Source organism: Panthera onca, chromosome F2 (genome assembly GCF_046562875.1).
Source record: "Panthera onca isolate mPanOnc1 chromosome F2, mPanOnc1 haplotype 2, whole genome shotgun sequence".
Lineage (NCBI taxonomy): Eukaryota > Metazoa > Chordata > Mammalia > Carnivora > Felidae > Panthera > Panthera onca.
In genome coordinates, this window is record NC_138356.1 from 10426796 (window position 1) to 10448362 (window position 21567).

At 41.3% G+C, this 21567-nt stretch overlaps 1 protein-coding gene across 3 annotated transcripts in view; it reads left to right on the forward strand.

Moving 5' to 3' along the window:
- Window positions 1-11598: 11598 nt before the first annotated feature.
- Window positions 11599-21567, forward strand: part of UBXN2B (UBX domain protein 2B) — a 28566-nt gene continuing 18597 nt past the window's right edge. For all 3 annotated transcript variants that reach the window (XM_060610582.3, XM_060610584.3, XM_060610583.3), the window contains exons 1-2: window positions 11599-11731; window positions 16151-16254. In XM_060610582.3, the coding sequence (XP_060466565.2) occupies window positions 11651-11731; window positions 16151-16254 (185 nt within the window). In that variant the 5' untranslated portion in view covers window positions 11599-11650. The remainder of the gene's footprint in view (window positions 11732-16150; window positions 16255-21567) is intronic.

The following is a 21567-nucleotide window of genomic DNA, read 5'->3' on the forward strand; positions in this document are numbered from 1 at the left end:
ACAGCAGAAAATGGTGCAGAAGCTGATTCTATGTGCCGGGTGATTTGGGGTTCTGGGGGTGGCTGCCTGAGACACAGCTCAGAGTCCGAAGGGGCTGCTGAATGTTGGAGGCCAACCTTAATTACCACTATGGTCCTTTGTTGGGAAGATGCGTAAGCCCATGATGCTGCAGTGTCTCTGACTCAACACGACCGGAGCGCTTGTAAGAGTCAGAACCAACGCCGTTTGCCAGCGCGGGAAATGGCGGCCTAGGTGTAGCTTCCTGACCGAGGCGCCGGTCCAGAGCCCGTGCAGGGTAACCTCCCACCCGGTGTTGCTTTCCAAGACCCAGGAGCACGAGTACCTCCGCACCACTGTAGCCCACCGAAGGCACCACTGTGGCAGGTCGACGGCACGTGGGTGGCTGAAATGGCAGGGACTTGGTCAACAGGACTGAGCGTCGCCCTCTGGACAGGGCTGAGGCCTTGGGCCTGCCCCGGGTCTTCCGCGGCTCTAGCTGCGTCATCCTGTTCTGTGTCGTCTTGTCGTCGTGGAACGGCCTCTTTTACTGAATGCTGCCTGGCTACCTTCAACCGGGTGTTTAGTTCCTCTGTGAATGTACTCAATGGCTCTATTTTCAGTCACAGGCGGATAGAAATGCAATACTAAAGTTTGGTGGCCGCCTTTCTTCCTTTGTTTTTACCCTTCCTCTGCATGGTCATTTTGCTCCGGCTAAATGCTTCACTAACAAAGATGATAACACATTACACAACTGAGAACAGGGAAGTTGGGGGGGGGGGGGGGGGATGCCTCTGAACAGCCAAAACAGATATTGCAAAGCCCATGTGTGAGATTGATGTAATGTTTGCATAATCCTGAAACCACTATCTGAGGACAATGCTAACATCTTTTACTGCTATAAGGGAAGATCTCAGTGCTTTTAGAGGTAAAAGAGAGCAGCTTTCTGGGAAATTTGCAGTGATGATTGTCCCGATTTACTAAGTATCTTTTCCATAGCTACATTTCCTAGTCAGCTATTGTTGGGGAAGGTCATCAAAAGGACATGACCTCTAGAAGATACTTGTAAATGATACACCCCATAAAGGGTTAGTATCCAGAATATGTAACGAACTGATACAGCTCAACACACACACACACACACACACACACACACACACACACACACATAATCCAAATACATAATGAGTAGAAGTCATGACCAGACATTTCTGTTTTCTTCCTGAATAGACATTTCTGTTTCTTCCTAAAGAAGACATCCCGATGACCAACGAACACTTGAAAAGATGCTCAACACCACTCATCATTGGGAAAATGCAAATCAAAACTACAGTCAGATATCACCTCACACCTGTCAGAATGGCTAAAATCAAAAACAGAAGAAAAAATAAGTGTTGGCAAAAATGTGGAGAAGTAGGAACATTTGTGCCCTGTTGGTGGGAATGCAAACTGGTATAGCCACTGTGCAAAACAGTATGGAGGTCCTCAAAATAAAATAAAATAAAATAAAATAAAATAAAAATAGAACTATCCTATGATCCAGCAATTGCACTACTGAGTATTTATGCAAATAATATGAAAACACTTATTCCCAGGGATACATGCACCCCTATGTATACAATAGCCAAGATATGGAAGCAACCTAAGCATCAATTGATAGATGAATGGATACTGAAGATATAAATATGTGTGTGTGTGTATACACATATATAACAGAATATTAGCCATTAAAGAATGAAATCTTGCCATTTGCAACGACATGGATGGAACTAGAGGGTATAAAGCTAAATGAAATAAGTCAGTCAGAGAAAGACGAATACCATATAATTTCACTCATATGTAAAATTCAAGAAACAAAACAAATGAGCAAAGGGGCAAAAAAAGAAAGAGAGAAACCAAAAAACAGACTCTTAACTACGTAGAACAAACAGATTGTTGCCAGAGGGGGAGGTGGATAGGAGGATGGGTAAAACAGGTGAAGGGGATTAAGAGTACACTTATCTTGATGAGCACTGAATATATATATATAATATATATATAACATATATCATATATATTATATATATGTGCAATATATATTATATTTATACAATTTTTGAATCACTATATTGTACACCTGAAATGGATAAAACACTCTATGTTAATTACACTGGAATAAAAAAAAAAAAAAAAGACATGATCACCAATTGACCCAAGAGCTAGACTGGGCACTTAGAAGTTCCTCACCTCCTCCCTGTGCTGGGAAACTGGGTAGACTTGCCTCTCCTACTTCCAGAGGCTGCTCCCAGGTCATGGCCTTTGAGACAGTGATGTGGTGTTGGCAACACCTGCATGGTATATATGACTGAAACCAGTTAAGACCTCTTAATAAACTTTCAAGATTTGGATGGTGGGTGCCGGGATCCATTCATTCTGTTGCCCAGTACAAGCGCCATATGGAAGTTGCTTTTGCTTAGTGAAACCACCACCTACCATACCAACCTGGAGTGGCCTGTCTCTTTGTCTGGTCTCTCCCTGCCCTCTGCATATGGGGGCCAGTTTCACATTTCACCTGGGAAGTTCCTGGGAGGGTTATGAACCAACGGCTGTATAGTATCTTGGTCACAATTTTAGCATTAGATGAAAGAGACCATTCACTCTTAGGACCAGTGCTTCAGAACCAGTGCAGGAAAACTCTTTAATACTCCCCTGTTCGTAATTTATGAATCACACTGAAATAGTCAGTGCTATTCTCTGAGATTTCCACTTCTTCAAAGCACACCATAGGATTGTACTTCCCCAATTCCTTGAGTTGGGGATGGCCATATGATTTTCTTTGGCCAGCCAAATATGCTTATTCGAAGAAATGATGGTCCTTTGGGAGCCTACACAATGCATATATTGGTGAGCTGAATGGTGTCCCATAATTCCCTCAAGCTAGCTTCACTCCTTTTCATTCTTTTTAATTTTTGCTCCCCTGATCGGATGAATTCCACTGCCTTGTCTTGGAGTTCTTCACTCTTAATAAAGAAGGAAATCCTGCCTTTTGCAACAACACAGATGGACCTTGGGGGCACTATGATAAGTAAAATAAGCTGGGTATTACATGCTACCACTTATATGTGGAATCTGAAAACAAAAGTCAATCTTACAGAAACAGAGAGTAGAAAACTGGCTGCCATAGGGGAAATAGGAAGTTAAAAGGTACAAACTTTCAGCTACAGGATAAATAAGGTCTGAGGATCTAATGTATAACACAGTGACCACTGATAACACTCTACTGTATAATTAAAATTTGCTAAGAAAATAGCACTTAAATGTTCTTGCCGTGTGTATGTGTGTGTGTGTGTGTGTGTGTAAATGTGAGGTAATGGGGGTGTTAATTAAGTCAGTGAGGGGAATCTGTTCATAATGTATACATATAACAAATCATTACAGTGCACACTTTAAATATCTTACAATTCAATTTGTCAGTTATACCTCAGTTTTCAAAAGAAAAAGAATTTGTATCATGTCAGTGGAAGGGAAGAAAAGAGAAGACATGCTCAAGAGATATTTTGGGGGGAAACTTAAAAGATTTGGTAAACAATAAATGGTGTGGGTAAAGCAAAGAGGAATTAAAATGACTCTGATTTGTAGCTTTTGCTAAATGGTGATGGAATAAACGCGAAACTAATAAAGAAGGTTTATAGGAGGAAAAAAAAGAGTTTTTGGTTTGAGACACGATGTTTTTGAGACATCCAAATGAAAATTACGGTTGAAAAGACGATTGGAGATGCAGGTCTGGAGTAGAGGAAAGAGCTAGGTATTACAAAAATAGATTTGGAAATCCTAAATGCAGTCAATCCTCTATTCACATTTCCATATTTGCAAATTCGCCTACTCGATAAAATTTATTTGTGACCCCAAGTCAATATACATGGGGCTTTTGTGGTCATTGGCAGACATAAACACAGAAGCAAAATACTCGAATTACTCAAGGAGCATGTTCCCAGCTGAGGGCAAAGCCGGCAATCCTCTGCCTTCTTGTTTCAGATCTTCGCTGTATGCAAAAATCCTTTGCAAGGTCTATTTAGTGTCACATTTTTTACATTTTTGTGCATTTGGTTGATGATTTTGTCATCGAAAAGGGCCCCAAGTGGAATGCGGTACTGCTATTCCGAAATCCAAGTTCATAAGTACAAGGCTGTAATGCCCCTTGTAGGAAATGGAGGAAATGTATGTGTTAGATAATCTTCATTCAGGCGTGAGTTATGGTGCTATTGGCTGTGAGTTCAGTGTTAATGAATCGACGATGTATATTAAATAAGATGTCTTTTAACAGGAACAGAAAACAAGGTTATATATCAATCGGTTGATGAAAATATAATCGGAAGCTTGGAGAACCCTAACCTTGTATTTCCTCTGGGAGCAATGGTTCAGTACTCACTAATTCAATGTTCTTGGCAACGTTATAGACATGACCACTGCAAATAATGAGGATTTTCTGTGTAGAATAGTCGGTACGAGACTGGGAGACATTGAATAGCGAAAGCATATACAGCAAGAAAGTAAGAAGGCTAAAAACAGAATTCTAGGGAATGCCAGTATTTAGAGGGTGGACAGAAAGCAAAATGTTAGGGGAAGCTCAAAAGGAAAGGTCAGGTAGGTAAGCAGAGAGTGCCAAGAAGTATCCTGAGGAAATTTCATTAAGGGAGCAATCCCCAATGTCAAGAGCTGATAAGAAATCTCCCAGGAGACCCACAGATGGCATAAAGGAAACGCATGTCTTTAGACCTAATAGACCTGAATTTATTTATTTTTAAAAGATGGTTGATTTATTTACTTTGAGAGAGAGTGTGTGTGTGTGTGCATACACATGAGGAAGGGGCTAGAGAAAAAGGAAAAGAGAGAATCCCAAGCAGGCCTGGCACTATCAATGCAAAGCCCGACAATAGGGCTCGATCTCACGAACCCTGAGACCAAGACTTGAGCTGAAACCAAGAGTCAGATACTTAACTGACTGAGTCACCCGGGGGCCCATAATAGACCTAAATTTAAAACTTAGTTCTGCTACCTAATAGCTGGGTGATACAAAAAAAAAAAAAAAAAAAAAAAAAAAATCATCTTATTTCCCTGGTCTTTAATTAATTCTGTAGAATGAAGACAAATCCTAACCCAGTAGATTGTTGTCGTTTACGTGAAATAATCAACAACTAAAAATTCTCCATATTCTGTAAACACCAAAAAAGTCAAGATTAACGTGTTTTAAAGGGTCGTATACTACAATGACCTCGGATCTTGTTACATTCCAGCAGAAGTAAATTACCCAAGTGTGCATTTCACTTAGGTTGGGAAGTTCGCAGCGAGATGCAGTTTATTAGTCCGTGATGGATAGGACTGCATTTTATTGTCTTTCCTATCCATACATGATGATCTCTGTTGATATTTCTTGTTATTTCTTGCAGAGTTGCAGCTCTGTCTCTGGAGAGAGTCAAATCTCGGTTTGCGTTATGGATCCCTACCTCCGTCATTCACTCACTCACTCACTCATCCACTTATTAAAGATTGATATTATGTCCCAAGCTCTACATCAAGGCACTGGAGATAAAGAAATGGCCTGTAGCCTCCAGGATCTTACCATCTAATGGAAGGAAAAACGAAGTATAACAAGGTATAAAATTACGTTTCTAGTTTAAGCACCCCAAGGAACAAGACATATTGTATGTTGAAGCAAGTGTGAGACAGAATCTCCTGGATTTTATATCATAGAATAAATGTCATGATTCTTGAACCCCCCCCCCCAACCACTTTGAGAATATAAAATAAAAGATGGAGGGCAGTGAGGTATTTGTAATCATAACTCTTTGGAGAAGAATGGAAAGAAATACTATGGTTTTCATCACAAGCTAAAAGAGAGGGGAGTTTCAAGTGACCATGTGAATGTCAGCTGATATTTTTATTGAAGTTAACAAGATTTGAGTGAAACAACACAAACGTATGGAGGAACTCAATGACATGACATGAGCAACTTCTTTTGTGAATCCTCTAATAAGCTAATAATTTACAAACACTGGAATAAAAGGTCTTTTCTTTTTTCCTTTTTTTTTTTTTTTTTTTTTTGCTTTTCATACTATTAACAGCTATAGACACAGCATACTTTTATTTTATTTTTTTTAATTTATTTTTTAATATATGAAATTTACTGTCAAATTGGTTTCCATACAACACCCAGTGCTCATCCCAAAAGGTGCCCTCCTCAATACCCATCGCCCACCCTGCCCTCCCTCCCACCCCCCATCAACCCTCAGTTTGTTCTCAGTTTTTAACAGTCTCTTATGCTTTGGCTCTCTCCCACTCTAACCTCTTTTTTTTTTTTTCCTTCCCCTCCCCCATGGGTTTCTGTTACGTTTCTCAGGATCCACATAAGAGTGAAACCATATGGTATCTGTCTTTCTCTGTATGGCTTATTTCACTTAGCATCACACTCTCCAGTTCCATCCACGTTGCTACAAAAGGCCATATTTCATTTTTTCTCATTGCCACGTAGTATTCCATTGTGTACATAAACCACAATTTCTTTATCCATTCATCAGTTGATGGACATTTAGGCTCTTTCCATAATTTGGCTATTGTTGAGAGTGCTGCTATAAGCATTGGGGTACAAGTGCCCCTATGCATCAGTACTCCTGTATCCCTTGGGTAAATTCCTAGCAGTGCTATTGCTGGGTCATAGGGTAGGTCTATTTTTAATTTTCTGAGGAACCTCCACACTGCTTTCCAGAGCGGCTGCACCAATTTGCATTCCCACCAACAGTGCAAGAGGGTTCCCGTTTCTCCACATCCTCTCCAGCATCTATAGTCTCCTGATTTCTTCATTTTGGCCACTCTGACTGGCGTGAGGTGATATCTGAGTGTGGTTTTGATTTGTATTTCCCTGATAAGGAGGACGTTGAACATCTTTTCATGTGTCTGTTGGCCATCCGGATGTCTTCTTTAGAGAAGTGTCTATTCATGTTTTCTGCCCATTTCTTCACTGGGTTATTTGTTTTTTGGGTGTGGAGTTTGATGAGCTCTTTATAGATTTTGGATACTAGCCCTTTGTCCGATATGTCATTTGCAAATATCTTTTCCCATTCCGTTGGTTGCCTTTTAGTTTTGTTGGTTGTTTCCTTTGCTGACACAGCATACTTTTAAATCTTAACTTCATTGTAGGGGCACCTGCGTGGCTTAGTCAGTTAAGCATCAGACTTCGGCACACGTCATGATCTCACAGTTTGTGGGTTCGAGCCCCACGTCGGGCTCTGCGCTGACAGCTCAGAACCTGGAGCCTGCTTCGAATTCTCTGTCTCCCCCTCTCGCTGCCCCTTCCCCCGCTTGTGCTATCTCTCTCTCAAAAATAAATAAATAAACATTTAAAAAATTAAAAAAACAAAGTCATACCCTTAACTGAGCCACCCAGGTGCCCCTCTCCACCACATTTTTAAATCTAGAGTGGACTGCGAACAAAACAATAAATCAAACCCTTCCTTACGATATTTGTCAATTTCTGAGGTGTGATACTCCCATCATGGTAAATTTCAAGCCACCACTTGCTGTTGCTGAATGCATAGAGTTAGGAAGAGGAGTTCAGTACATTGCCCTTACATAGTATCTCCACTATATGGATACAAGAGGTATAAATAACCTCAACAGCATAAATAATAAAATGTATTCAAATAATTAGGCAACAATGATTTCTGAGTATTCATTACGTTGGTTTTTAATATGACTTCATTGTAAGTTTATGTAATTTACTTTTTAATAATGGTTATGTTCTACAACTGCTTGTAAAATTCCTGAAAATTTAACAATAGGCTCTCGAAAGCCAGCCTAAGCCACTTCTTACACACCATTGACTTTAAGTACATTGAAAACATAGACCTCACTGTCCTAGCTGCCACTCTCAAACTACTAAAATATGGATTTTCCTCTGTATGAAGTTAGTAGTGACCTTTGGTACGCCAATCTCCTCTTCCTTTAATCCAGCAGACGCTCTCTGGTCCTAATCTTACTTGATTTTCCGTAGGAGATGACACTGTTGGTCTCTTCCTTGAAACCACCCTGTCACTAGTTTTTCCAGTCTCTCGCCTTCATCCTACCTGACTATTCCTTAGGTTTACTTTGAATGCTCTCCTTTCTCCACTGCGTCCTTCAATGTTGGTGTTTCCGTGTATTGTCAGTCCTCCTAGCTTCTCGTGTTTCACATTGCCACGGGAAGCCTCACCTACTCTGCTCTCACTAGTCTGCAATCAACACCAAATCTGTCTCCACACCAACGTTCTCTCCTGGTCTCCTAGAGTCCACATCCACAGTTGCGATTGTTCCGTGATGTATTTTCACTGTATTGTTTCGCATGAATTTCACATTCAAAATGTCCTTAACGGAATGGCTTCTTTCTGTCGAAGTTTGTGTCTGCCTTTCTACTCAGTAATTTGCGGGTAGCACCATTTCTCAAACCACCTGACCAAAACCTGGAATGTCATTCTTTATTCTTCTGTCCATGTATTTCCTGTGTAAACTCCAGCATCATTGGGTCTGACCCTAATATCTCTACCAACTATTGCTTCTTTCTGTGCTCACTGCCACTGAGGAAACTTCTAATTTCCTAACAACGTTTCATCCTACACACTGATGCCTCTGTGATCTTTCGAATCACAAATCCTTTCGTGGCCCACAGTTGCCTCAGATCGGTGGTTCTCAACCATGGTCGCAGAACAGAATTATCTGGAGAGATTTTTTCAACCAAGTTTATAAATGTAGGATTTACGTATAATAAGGCATGCCTATTTTAAGTATGTAGTTCAGTGTGTTTTTAACAAATGTATATACCTGCGTAATTACCACAGCAGCCAAAATGTAAAGCATTCCCATCATCTCAGAAAGTTCCCATATGCCCTTTTCCAGACAACCTTCCCAGGGTTTATCTTCCCCAAAGGGACAACCCTAAGCAACCACTAGCTTTCTGCCAGTAAAGATTACTTTCGCCTGTTCTAGAATTTCATATACATTAAATCACACAATATTTACTCTTTCGCATCTGGCTTCTTTTACTCAAGATGTCTTTGAGATTCATCCATGGTGTGTGAGTCCATACTTTCTCCCTTTTTACTGCTGAGTAGCATTCCACTGTATGAATTTATCAAAATGTTACCCATTCAGTTGCTGATGGGCATTTGGATTATTTCCAGTTCGGAGCTATCATGAATGCAGCTTCCGTGGACATTTGGGTACAAATATTGTTGTAAACATGTTTTCATTCCTCTTGGGTCAATCTTAGGAGTGGAAATGCTAAGCCTTATGATAACTGAATATTCAACTTTAGAAGAAATGATCTTCCAAAGGGGCTGTGCCATTCTCCATTCCTACCAGCACTGTGTGAGAGTTCCAGGCAGAAAGTCAGAGCAAACACAGCTCATCTTGCTTGTTTCTCTTCTCTGGGATATCACAGACCTGCACTGCCTGTTATTCAATATCTGAAAACAGTTATTTCATGTACTTTGTCAAGTTTTTTCATTGTTGGGAGTGAGAGTGTAAGAGTAGGGCTAACCTGTAGCCTTAAGAGATAACAGCTTTCTTTTAACACTATAGGTTAAGAGATAACAGCCTTATCCTATCAATCAAGGGATGGATTAGCGCTTGATTAGATTGAGGCAAGGGCCTGTTTGAACTGTTTCCACCTGGGAACTATTCCTTTGTTCTGTTCCCAGGTGATAATAAGACGATGTGGTCGGCTATAAAAACTCAGTACCCCGGCTGTTTGTGACCACACTCTGGTCAAGAGTGTCGGTCCCGACCGATTGGTTTGCCTTGCCTCTCATTGCAATAAACTTTGTTGTGACTGTCACTGGTACCCATAGCATTCTGTTTCAGGAGTCGTGTGGATGCAACAAGAGCAAGTCTAGTGCCAGGTGCAAAGTCATGGCCAGAAGCAAAGTCCACTTGGGAAGCAACTTAAAAAAATATGAGCTTGAGTCCCACCCCATATGAATTAAATTCGAGTTTCTGGGGTTAAGTGGGGGAGGGAAGGGGGTTCTAATGTGAGCTCTAATGTGCAGCAACATTTGAGAATCACTGGCCGTGAGGTAAGGTTCAATCTCTTCACTAAGACAAGATCTTTCAGAACCTGTCTGTGCTAAGCCTACATCTTCAGTCTAGATCTGTACCCCACCCAACCCATTTCTATCTTTTGTCATTTCCCCTAAGCTTCAACCATGTAGTGTTATGCCCAGAATTCGTGATCCCCAAAGACCACCAGGGAGCCGAGTCCGATGCAAAAGCAAAAGAGCCTTTATTCGAGCTAGCTCGAGCTCAATCCCCTACGTGCACCGATGCAGCGGTGAGATACTGGGGAGAGAGAGCGAGTTTCAAAAGCACAAAGGTTTTATAGGGGTCTAGGGGCAGTTGGTGAGGTAATGGCTGTGGCCTCAGCTGATTGGCTGGGGAACGGTCGGAGTCCTGTTCCGCAGGTCGCTGGGCGTGTTTTGATCAGGAAGTTTGAAGGGGTGAGCGGGAGGTTACTCAAGGGGAGGAGGCGTGGTCTAGGTGAAGGACACAGAACAAGATGGAGTTGGCCGGCGTAGGCCCGCCCTTTCAGTAGTACTTTATCAACATGAACATGGCATCTCAAACCAATGCCATTCCTTGTGATCCCTTTTGGTCCGCAGTCAATTGTAAGATTCGGCCAAAATGTCCTTGGCTCTATGGAACATAACCAAGAGCCAGGGATTTCTAGAGCAGATGTTGTATGAAAAAACGAATACTGGAACCGCCAATACCGGATTTGGTACCTGGACTGCCATTTACAACAGGGTGAATCCAGCCATTATTTATCGTCTGGTCTCCTTGGGTACAACACGATAATAATAGTACATAACGAACAGAGAGACAGACGGGATTACACACGGAGCTCACCTAGCAGGGTGCACAGGGCAGGTACCAGTAAAATACTCTCCTTCACACCCCACATCCCACTCATACCATTCAATGCGAAGCTCTATTGCAAATTGCATTTTATTATCTGTTTACATCTCTCTTTTCCCCACTAGATTGTGAGTTTTAGAATGACTGGGGCCTACTCTTTTCTACCTTTGCACCTCGGGGGCATAAAAGTGTCTGGAATAAGACACGAGAAGTTTAAACACATCTCAGATGAATGAAGAGGGTATTGCAGTCTCCAGCTCTGCGTGCAAAGAACTTTCACTGTGTTCTTCATCCTCAACACCGATTCACGCACTGGGGGCGAGCATACCACCCAGTCTTTGCTGGGGAAGATGGGCTAATTTGACCAAGACCAGAAAAGCAAGGTTGCGATTTTTAACAGACAATGCATCCAGAGGACGTTTCCATTGTTGAGTTAACAGAACCTACACGTCTACGCCGCCCTGTAGGGCGGCCCACAACACCACCAGGCGCGTGGCGGAGACAGCGCGCGGCTTACGTAGATGCGTCCCTGCGGAAAAAAGTCTCCATGCCCACTACCTTTAAGGAAAAGAGGATTAAGGCCCGGGAGGGACGGCGCCGGAAAAGGGCGACGCGCGCCCCACGCTCTGGGGAGGTGGCGGCGCGCAGGCACCGCCCCTCCCGCGGTTGCCGGGCAACCGGCCCGGAAGTCGCGGAACGCGCGTCGGCGCAGGCGCCTGTGAGCAGGTGCAAGATGGCGGAAGGCGGTGGCGCCGATCCGGGGGAACAGGAGAGGTCTTCTGGGCCGCGGCCCCCGAGCGCGCGGGATCTGCAGGTGCGGCGAGCGGCCGAGGGCGGGGCGCGGCGGCGGGAGCTGCGCGGCGGGGTGCGTTTCGGAGGCCGCCCCTGGCCGCGGCCGAGCCCTCGCCAGACCCCGCCTGGAGACCGAATTGTAACTCCCGCGATGCAGGTCTCCCCAGGGCGGTGCAGCGGACAGTGGTGTTCGTGGAAACAGGTGCCCCAGCCCAACGCTCTGGTGCCCGCGCCTCTTTCCCTCCACCCGATTTGCAATTTAAGAAGCAACCGTACATTTAAAATGGCCTTGCGTGTGGGGTGGCTCACTGGTTGGTGCCGCCTTCGGGAGACTTCTTGTAGAAGAAAGCTTTCCGGTGGCCGCGGGAAATCAGCGGTCACTTTATAAGTAATGATACGTGCCGGCTTGATCTTTCTTGTCTCGGAGGCTGTTTCTGTCTGGATTACTTGTGTGTAAAAATGATTGCTTTTAATCGGGGAGCTTTTCCCTTTTAGAAGGGCGAGCTAAGGTATTTCATCCTATGGCTGTGCATCCTCGTTGTAGAAACTGTAGCGCGTGAAACATTGCACATAAGAAACGGCGGCTTAAAACTTCATGATGACATTAGTTAGCTAAATAAGAATGGGGCAAATCTCGCTTTCTCAGATACTTAACCCTACTGTCCTCATTTAGGCTTTTTTTCTCCCTGTCTCATGAGACCATTGATACAAATTCAACAAGTAAACAATCATAATAAGCTGTGTAATTAGAAGTAAATGACACGGAATCTGCCTGCGTTGGTAGAGAAGTTCTGATGCAGTTACACCTTCAGTTCTGCTTCTTTGAACAAGTATTGAACCACCTGCCATGCATCGTTCCGCTAAACCCCACAGAATGAAGAGACGAGTAGGACATCAAATCCACAGTTGGTACTGGCCACTCTTGAAGGGGATAGAAGAGGAAAAGGCATTTCTATCTATTTGTTGCAGAAATAACATATGAATATGTTGAACATAGCATTTTAAGGCGGAGTATGATTGAATGCCAAGTTAAGCAGGACATAAAATGAAGAATTTGGAGAATGGACAGCTCAGTGTCAGGTTAGAAGACAAACTGGATGGGGAATAGTCCCAGTGCTCGTAAATTAATTCAGTGGTAGTTACCATCTACTTCTTCTTTTCTGTTATAGACTACCCTCGTTAAGAAGCAACATGGGATGGTGGGGGAAACCGGCCCTGCCACTGAGTAGACTTGTGAATGTCAGAAATGTCTTAATCTCTCTGATTCTCAGTGTCTTTATTTGTAATCTAGGGGTGATGTAGGTGGTGTCAGGAATGAAATGTCTATGAAGTGCCCATGCACTCCCATAGTATCTTGGGCTCTATACTTGCTTGGTAAATATTTGGTTCCTTTTTCTTTTTTTTTTTTTTCAACGTTTTTTTTTTTTTTATTTTTGGGACAGAGAGAGACAGAGCATGAACGGGGGAGGGGCAGAGAGAGAGGGAGACACAGAATCGGAAACAGGCTCCAGGCTCCGAGCCATCAGCCCAGAGCCTGACGCGGGGCTCGAACTCACCGACCGCGAGATCGTGACGTGGCTGAAGTCGGACGCTTAACCGACTGCGCCACCCAGGCGCCCCGGTTCCTTTTTCTTTAAAGGAGGAGAATACTATACCTTTAACTGGTTAGTCCATTCTAATACTATTAAAGTGAAAACCCTGTAACTTAATATCCTGTCTCTCACTTCAATCCATTTCTTCTTTTCATGTGAAAAATGAGAAAAGTTTGGTTAATGATTGCCTGATACTTGGCAGATTTACAGACCTAATGCAGTGGATTTGATATGATTGATGGTTACAGATGTTTTGGTGAATGTCACTGGAGAATGCCGACCTCTCCACCATCAGTTAGAGGATAGGGATTTTTTGTTCTTATCTACTTTCTGGTAGGTTGGTAGGTGGATAACTAATATCTTATGAACGTGATGTGGATATTAAATACATTAAGTATTGATAATGTTTCCTTTAGAATTTAATAAGCATCTGAAGAACTTGGAAATAAACCTGAAAACAACCAAAGTGATGATATACGAAGAAATAGACTAGGTTTAAAAGAATGATGTTCTTCTCCCCAATGAGTTTCTTTAATATCAATTATTGTTTTATTGCCTCGTTATTGTTTAATCTAGCTCTGCTTTCTTAAGTGTACTTTTCAGCAGATACTTCTTTCTGGAAAGCTCGTTCTACGAGTCACAATATAGTAGAGGAAAAGAGTAATGTATTACTAATTGGAACACGCAAAAGATACCCCTAAGTATGTATATGTTAGCTGCCAGGCAGTGTAGGGTTTGTTGGCATCTAAATCAGAAGAGATTTCCTCATTTAGCACGGGAGGAAACATGGACGGCTGTCCCCCAGAAAGCCTCCCGGCACTGTGAGCCTCTGACTTACAAACCGCAAAAATCTCCTCTGGATAACAAACCAAGAGCAGATCTTAGCTCCCTTCCTGTACCCCCAAAGTGGGAAACATTCAGTGGGAAGGCTTAGGATGGGATTGTTAGTGACAATACTAACCCTAAAAACCTCAGTGTTCGTAAGTTTCTGAACATTTTCAGAGACTTATCTCTCTTCTGGTTCCCCTCAATCAATCCACACGCACATGGGTTTAACACTTGGTTAACATATTTAATTGTATGCTTCTGTCCCAGTTTTCCTCCAGAATCGTATCAAAAGAAAAAAGGTTTCTGTTCTCAGTGCTGTGTTTCCCTATAGATTGGAGTCGGGGGTGATTAGAGATCACTTCAGTACTTACGAGAGTTAGGACGGGTTGGGGGAAATAGTGGAGTTCTGTAAGTGGGCAAAAGAATAAGAATGTCTGGTCCTGTGTTACAGTTGCCACAAGTATCCTAATCCTGATGGCTATCAGTATTCCGTATCATTGGTTCTCAATTTAGTGCGTGTCAGAATCATCTAGAAGGCTTGATAGCACAGATTGCAGGCTCCTCCCCCCACCCCAAGAGTTTTTCACTCACTGGGTCAGGGTGGGGCCGGAGTATGTGCATTTTCAAAGCTTCCCCGGTAATGGTGATGTTGTTCTTCTGTATAAAAACTATACCTTCTGGCAGTTGTCACTCTAAGGCTGAGAATTCCAGGAGTTTTCATCTTTTGCTGTCTACTTGATTATTCTCATTCTCAGTTACTTTTCCTTCAGGTTTCGCGTCATGCTCTTCACATTTTAAATTCTGGAGAAAAGATGATCAGTGCTTATGTGCTTTATTCCCTCTGTGCAATTGAAATAGCTTCATAATCTCATTGTTTAGCCCGTGGAACTTTTTACGAATGAACTTACACCATATGATGCTCCAGGGACATCATGAATCCCAGCATTCATTCCCTCTAAATATCATTTTTGGTTACTTTTTTCCCAAAAGATTTTCCAGAGATGATCATGCCTATTCGGGGGACATTAAGGGAAATTTTTGAATTGTTCAAGTTGTCAGAAGTGGCAACAAAATAACTTAATGCTGAAATTTTATGAATAACTTTTTAAAATTCCAATTTCAAGAACTATGTTGGATTTTTCTTTCCATTTTGAAGGTACCCAGCCATGTATCTATAACGCATTATTTGGTAATACTGTTTTCTAAAAGTTATATAAACCATATGTACAATTTATTATCTTATATTTTTAAAAGTTCATTTGCGTAAACTTGATGAAATTCAGATGTCTGTTAAAGTTTTAAATAGAATAATTTTGAAATTATTTTATGTGCTTGGATTTTGAAAACTTAAACAGCTAAATGAAATAATTTTTATCAGAGCAGACTGACATGAGTGTAAAACATCTTCAAGTATTTTTTTTTTAATTATAGGAAAATTATACACCCAACTTTGAAAATATTATCAAATGCAGTTTTTGAAACAGGTGAATAGTTAATTGAAAACAATTAAGCAGTTATTGTAACTTTAATTTATTCTAGTATATGTGGCATTTTGATTAGTTTTATCAAGTGAGAGATACTTTGGTTTTATTTTGGAAGGAGGTCATCTGAAGCAGCAGCCTTTATTTTTCATTAAAACTTTTACAACTCAGGGGCAGCTGGGTGGCTCACTCAGTTAAGCGACCCACTCTTGATTTCAGCTCAGGTCATGATCTCACGGTTCCTGGGATCAAGCCCCAAATGGGGCTCTGCGCTGACAGTGCAAAGCCTGCTTGGGATTCCCTCTTTCTCTCTCTTTCTCTCTCTTTTTGTGTCCCTCCCATGATCGCTCGCGCTCTCTCTCTCTCTCTCTCTCTCTCTGTGTCTCTCTCTCTCTCTGTGTCTCTCTCTCAAAAATAAATAAATAAACTTAAAAAAAATTTACGGCTCAATCACAAGTTAATATTCTACTCTTCATTTCTACTTGTCTGTAAGAGTTCATTCCTAGGGTTATACTTCATAACAAATCTGTTGTTTTATAGTTGGCCTTGGCGGAATTATATGAAGATGAAGTGAAATGCAAATCTTCCAAATCTGATAGACCTAACGCTGCAGTCTTTAAAAGCCCGCGAACACCACCTCAGAGGTAAGTTTTGTTCTGTTTTTGTCTTGTTTTGGTTTTAAACATTGCATGTGTTTTTAGTTCACCAATCCTCTTATTTTAAATGGCCTTGGGAATTTTTTCTAAAACTATGATTTCTAAAGTACATATTATTTAGGTAGTATTCCTGGAACAATAGTAGAAAGCTAAAACATACTTATGGAAAAATTGTCTTAAAGTCCTGATACTTTGGTAGACATCATAAAGAAATACACACCGAATAGTATTTTTGTTGGACACTGCGGTCCTTTTTGAGTCATAGGACACACTGAGGATATGACAAAAGCTATAGCCCACCTCCCCACAAAATAGCATTTACGCACAATTTTATTAATTGTTTTTAAGGATTTGTGTTTCTGAAAACCCACTCATGGAGTCCCTATATGCCTTCTATCCTCCATTTAAGAACCTAGAACTTCAGGAACCTGTCTGTGCTTTCACGGATGATGACCCATCGAATAAGTGATCTCTTAGACAGTATTTGCTATTGTTAAACTCCTGAACTAGAAGGAGAACCACTAGATTTAAGAGATGAGAGCCAGGTACACTTCATTACTATGAGTTTTCCTGTTTCTAGCAATGTTTTCATTAATGTCTTTTTAATACTGCGAATTTCATCACTGTGGAGAAACTTGGAATTTTTCCATTATATCTCATTCACAGAAAGTCTGTCATTTTACCAGAAATTTAAGACTTCACTAGAAATTACCCTTTCTTTTTTGTTTGTCACTACTCCACATCCTTTTTTCTGTAGGGGAGATAAAAATGATGTACCTTTTTTGGACATGAATGAGAAGAAAGAAAATTTGTCCCCAAACTTTTTATTTTATGAATTTTCAAACCCATAGGTAATCACAAGATTAGTACAATGAATGTATGCTGTATATGCTTTCCCTATATTCCCCGGTTGTTAACATGTTACAGCATTACATCTGTAAAAACACTCTGTTACTCAACTACTTGGAAGCAAATTGCAGCCATCATAACGTTTCATTAGACACTTCAATAGACTATCCACTAAGAAGAGGCACAAACACCTTTATCACCTGGTAACGTATCACAGCTGAGAACATGAACAGTAATTTCCTGAAATCCTGTAATGTCTAGTCCATAAATATCTCTTCAAGCCCTTTTTGGATTTAGGATCTAACCAATGGCCATGCCATCCACTTGATTGTGCCGGTTTTGAATCTGAATCCAGAGCATTCTCCTCATCTGTTCGCTGTTTGCTCTTAGCTCAGCTGTATAATCCAAAATTCATTACATTGACATTCAAGGTCATTGTGTCTTCGCCATTAGATTCTTGTTAAACATATTTGTCGAGGATACTAGTAAGTGATACTGCCTACCCTGTATTATATCACATCAGGAGCCATATGTAATTTCAGATTTTCTCACTGTTGGTGATATGTTCACTTGACAAAGGGGCCGATCACCACATCATTCCATTGTAAGATACGGTTTTTCTTTTGTACATCGGCAGCTTGGTATCTTGGCACTGTTTGAATATCCTGTCCTTTTCATTTTTTTTTTTTTTTTTTTTAACATTTATTTTATTTTTGAGACAGAAAGAGACAGCATGAATGGGGGAGGGTCAGAGAGAGGGAGACACAGAATCCAAAACAGGCTCCAGGCTCTGGGCTGTCAGCACAGAGCCCGACGCGGGGCTTGAACTCACGGACCGCGAGATCATGACCTGAGCCGAAGTCGGCCGCTTAACCGACTGAGCCACCCAGGAGCCCCTGTCCTTTTCATTTTTGACACGTATGTGTTTGTGTACATATATATGTAAAATATATATACAATATATTTTAACTTCTTGACTTACACATTCTCCAAAGTTTTGAAAATACTTAAAATATTTATGTACCAAAGTTTTATTCATTAACTGTTTGACCATTGTTTCGCCAATTTGAGCGTATTTTGAACAACTTAATTTGTTTACGATATAACAAAATAGTTGACTACTTATAATAAGGTTAGTGTATTAATGTTTTCCTTGCTATTCAAATATAATCATTAAGTTTTTTTGTTGTTGTTTTTTTTTTTTTTAACACTTATTTTTGAGAGACAGAGCATGAGCAGGGGAGGGGCAGAGAGAGAGGGAGACACAGAATCTGAGACGGGCTCCAGACTCTGAACTGTCAGCACAGAGCTGGACACAGGACTTGAACTCATGGACCCTGAGATCATGACCTGAGCGGAAGTCGGATGCTTAACCGACTAAGCCACCCGAGCGCCCCAAGATTTTTTTTTTTAATGTTTATTTATTTTTGAGAGAGCACAAGCAGGGTAGGGGCTGAGAGTGGGAGGCAGTGGTTCCAAACAGGCTCCAGGCTGGACAGCAGCGAGCCTGATGTGGAGCTCGAACTGTGAGATCATGACCTGAGCGGAAGTCAGATGCAAAACCAGTTGAGCTACCCAGGCACCTGGATCTTTAAGATATTTTAATGAATGGTTTTTTTCTCTCTTGTTTTGTCCTGTCTGAAGCAGTGTTGCCATTAATAGTTGCAATTTGGTAATGCCATTTTGAAGAACTTTGTGCCTCAGATTTGATCTCTGGAAATATTTACATACCCAAAAGGAGGAGCTGCCCTAAAAGATATTGACTGAGGCTTAAGCTGTGTTTAGTCTGCTTAGAATACAATGAAGCAAGTTATTGGCGATCTTTTTTTTTTTTTTTAACTCAGTATGCTATTTTCTAATACTAAGTATATAATTCTTTTGATTCCATCCTCCACATTGACATATACTCAATTTCATTGCATTTCTGCTGCTTTATTTGGTACAGAAGACCTGCTTATTTTCATGGTTCACTTTCTTGGGCAGTATTGCGTATCAAATTGTTTCTCTGCTCCTTGTCATTTTTAAATCCAGTATATTTTCACTGTCTGGAACTCTGCACATAATGTGGTCTATGTTTGTAATTTAGGAGAGGAGGGATAGAATCTACAGAACTCAGAAGATAGCCTGACACCAGCTTTAACATATTCATCTGCAAAAGTTGACATCTAACAGAACCTAAAAACAATGTGCCTCCTTGTTCACACTGAACGACTACGAAGTTGGAGTTACTCAAAAATTTGAGAGCTTAAAAAAAAAAAGTTCTTTTGCGTCATCAGGCAGTAGTTTTATTTTGAGAATTAAATGAGATAAGTGTTTAAGATGACTAGCACAGTGTTGGAACCAGCTGGACCTTAAAAGATTATTAGGATACAGGTACCACAAAAGACAAGGGACAGGGTTCCTAAACAAATGGGCACAGAGGAGAAAATGATACGTATGATGAGAGGGATCCAGATAGGAGCCAGCAGAACTTTAGTAGACCAGCAGCAGATAAGGTTGGCTAGATAGAGTGCTGGCAGGGTGTGCTTCTTGGCTGTGTGACCTGTGCATTCACACAGAGCCCCATGCTGCGAAAGGCCCCGTGCTGGGGTTAGTGTTGTGCCGTTACTATATTGAAATTCCTAACAAATTTTGAGCAGAGAGACTCCTTTTCATTTGGCACTGAGCCCCGCAAATTACATAGCCAGTCCTGGATAGAGCCACATTATGGGCAGACAGCCTTGAATGCCAAAGGGGCTTGCTTGTACTTGTGTCGAAGACAATGGAAAGCCAGCATATGTTTTTTAATGTAAATTTTATGCTAAAAACTGTAACACAGTGAGAAAAGATTTGTTTCTAGAGACAGATACACCTCAGTTCTAATTTTTTTTCCTCTCTGTTTTAATAAGGTTTTGCCAATGGACTTTGAAACTCCCTAAGCTTTAGTTTTCTCTGTAAATCTGAGATAATACCACTGTTACGAGGATTAAATGAGCACATAGTTACTCCTTGATAAGTGTTAGCTATTGTTATATATTTTAGAAAAATAGGACTGGCGGTACAGTGTAAAATTAATAGTAATGGGGAGAACAAGATAAGGAGAGAAATTAAGAAGAAAACAATGACGGTAATCTAAGAAATGTGGCAATAAAAATTTGGACTCAAGTGGCGTCAGTGGAATGGAGGAGAAAGAGTAAAATCAGCGTGGGATACTTCCAAAGAATTTACTGTAGAAACATGGTAACGTGGGATATAGGGAGCAACTGAGTAGGAAAGAGACCTACAGGCTGTACAGGAAAAAAAGTGACTGTTCATGAGAAGATTTGTGTGGGGAATACAGGTTTAGTTTTGGTTTTGGAGAGATGAATTCGATTCAGTAGGTGCTTTTAAGTTCAGCCCTGGACCCCGTAAGTCACAGGAGGCTAAAAACATATTTGAGAATCGCCTGTAGAAGAGGTCGTTACCTAGGGAAGTGCACAAATGTTTTGATGATCAGAGGAGTTTACGTTTGAGGACAAGAGTCAAGGATATAGGCATACTTAATTATGAAAGAGGAGAAACGGATGGATTGTGATCTAAACATAAAAGGAAATATAAATAGGAAAATAACATATAATAAGAAAAATAAAATAAGACTTCTGGAAGAAAGTGGGATATCTCCGTGACGTTCAGGTAGGCAAAGGTTTCTTAAACAGGAAAGAAAATCATTAACCATAAAGGAACTAGTAAATCCTTTCCCATGTCACATTTTTCCCGTAAGGTCTTTGTAACCAGGACTGAGATGAAATATATAGTTGTGCTTTCCAGAATAGAGACATGGGAAGGAGCTACAACAGGAAATAGCTGCAACAGGCAGCTTTTCTTTTTGTTTTCCTTTCCTCCTTCCTCTTCCTTTCCTTCCGCACAGCTGCCTTAAATCCTCTGCTACCCACCTTGTACCACCACTCGCCTTAAGAGCCAGCTATGGCATTGTTCGGCCTTGCCTGATCTACCGGGCCCTCTGAGGATAAGGTTGACCCCTAAGGCTTCCATTGTCTGCTGCTCTGGGCAGACTCACCTCTGTGCTTGCCTAGTGCCCTAGCAGGATGGGGTCCAGCCCACCGCACCCCTGTCCTCAGCAATCATGAGCTGGTCTTGTGTTCACAGGGTTCTGATGGTGCCCACCTGTTCTCCAGGTGGATTTTTCCTTCGCTTACAGTGAATTAAGAGCCGTTCTGCCATTCTGTCTTTTCTGTCCCGTTTTCCATATACTAATTTTGCATAAAGTCTTATAGAAAGGCTATTCTTAGCCTCCAGTATTGATGTAATTTCCCCTCTTTGTTTTGTGACTCAGTTCAGGACAGATTTAGAACTGAACATATGAGCTTTGTTATCTTATTCTGGGTGTCTCCATGTTGATATTTCGCTGGTTATATTTTCTGATACTCTTGACTGAAAAAAAATCTTGAAAGATAAGATAGATAAAATCTTATG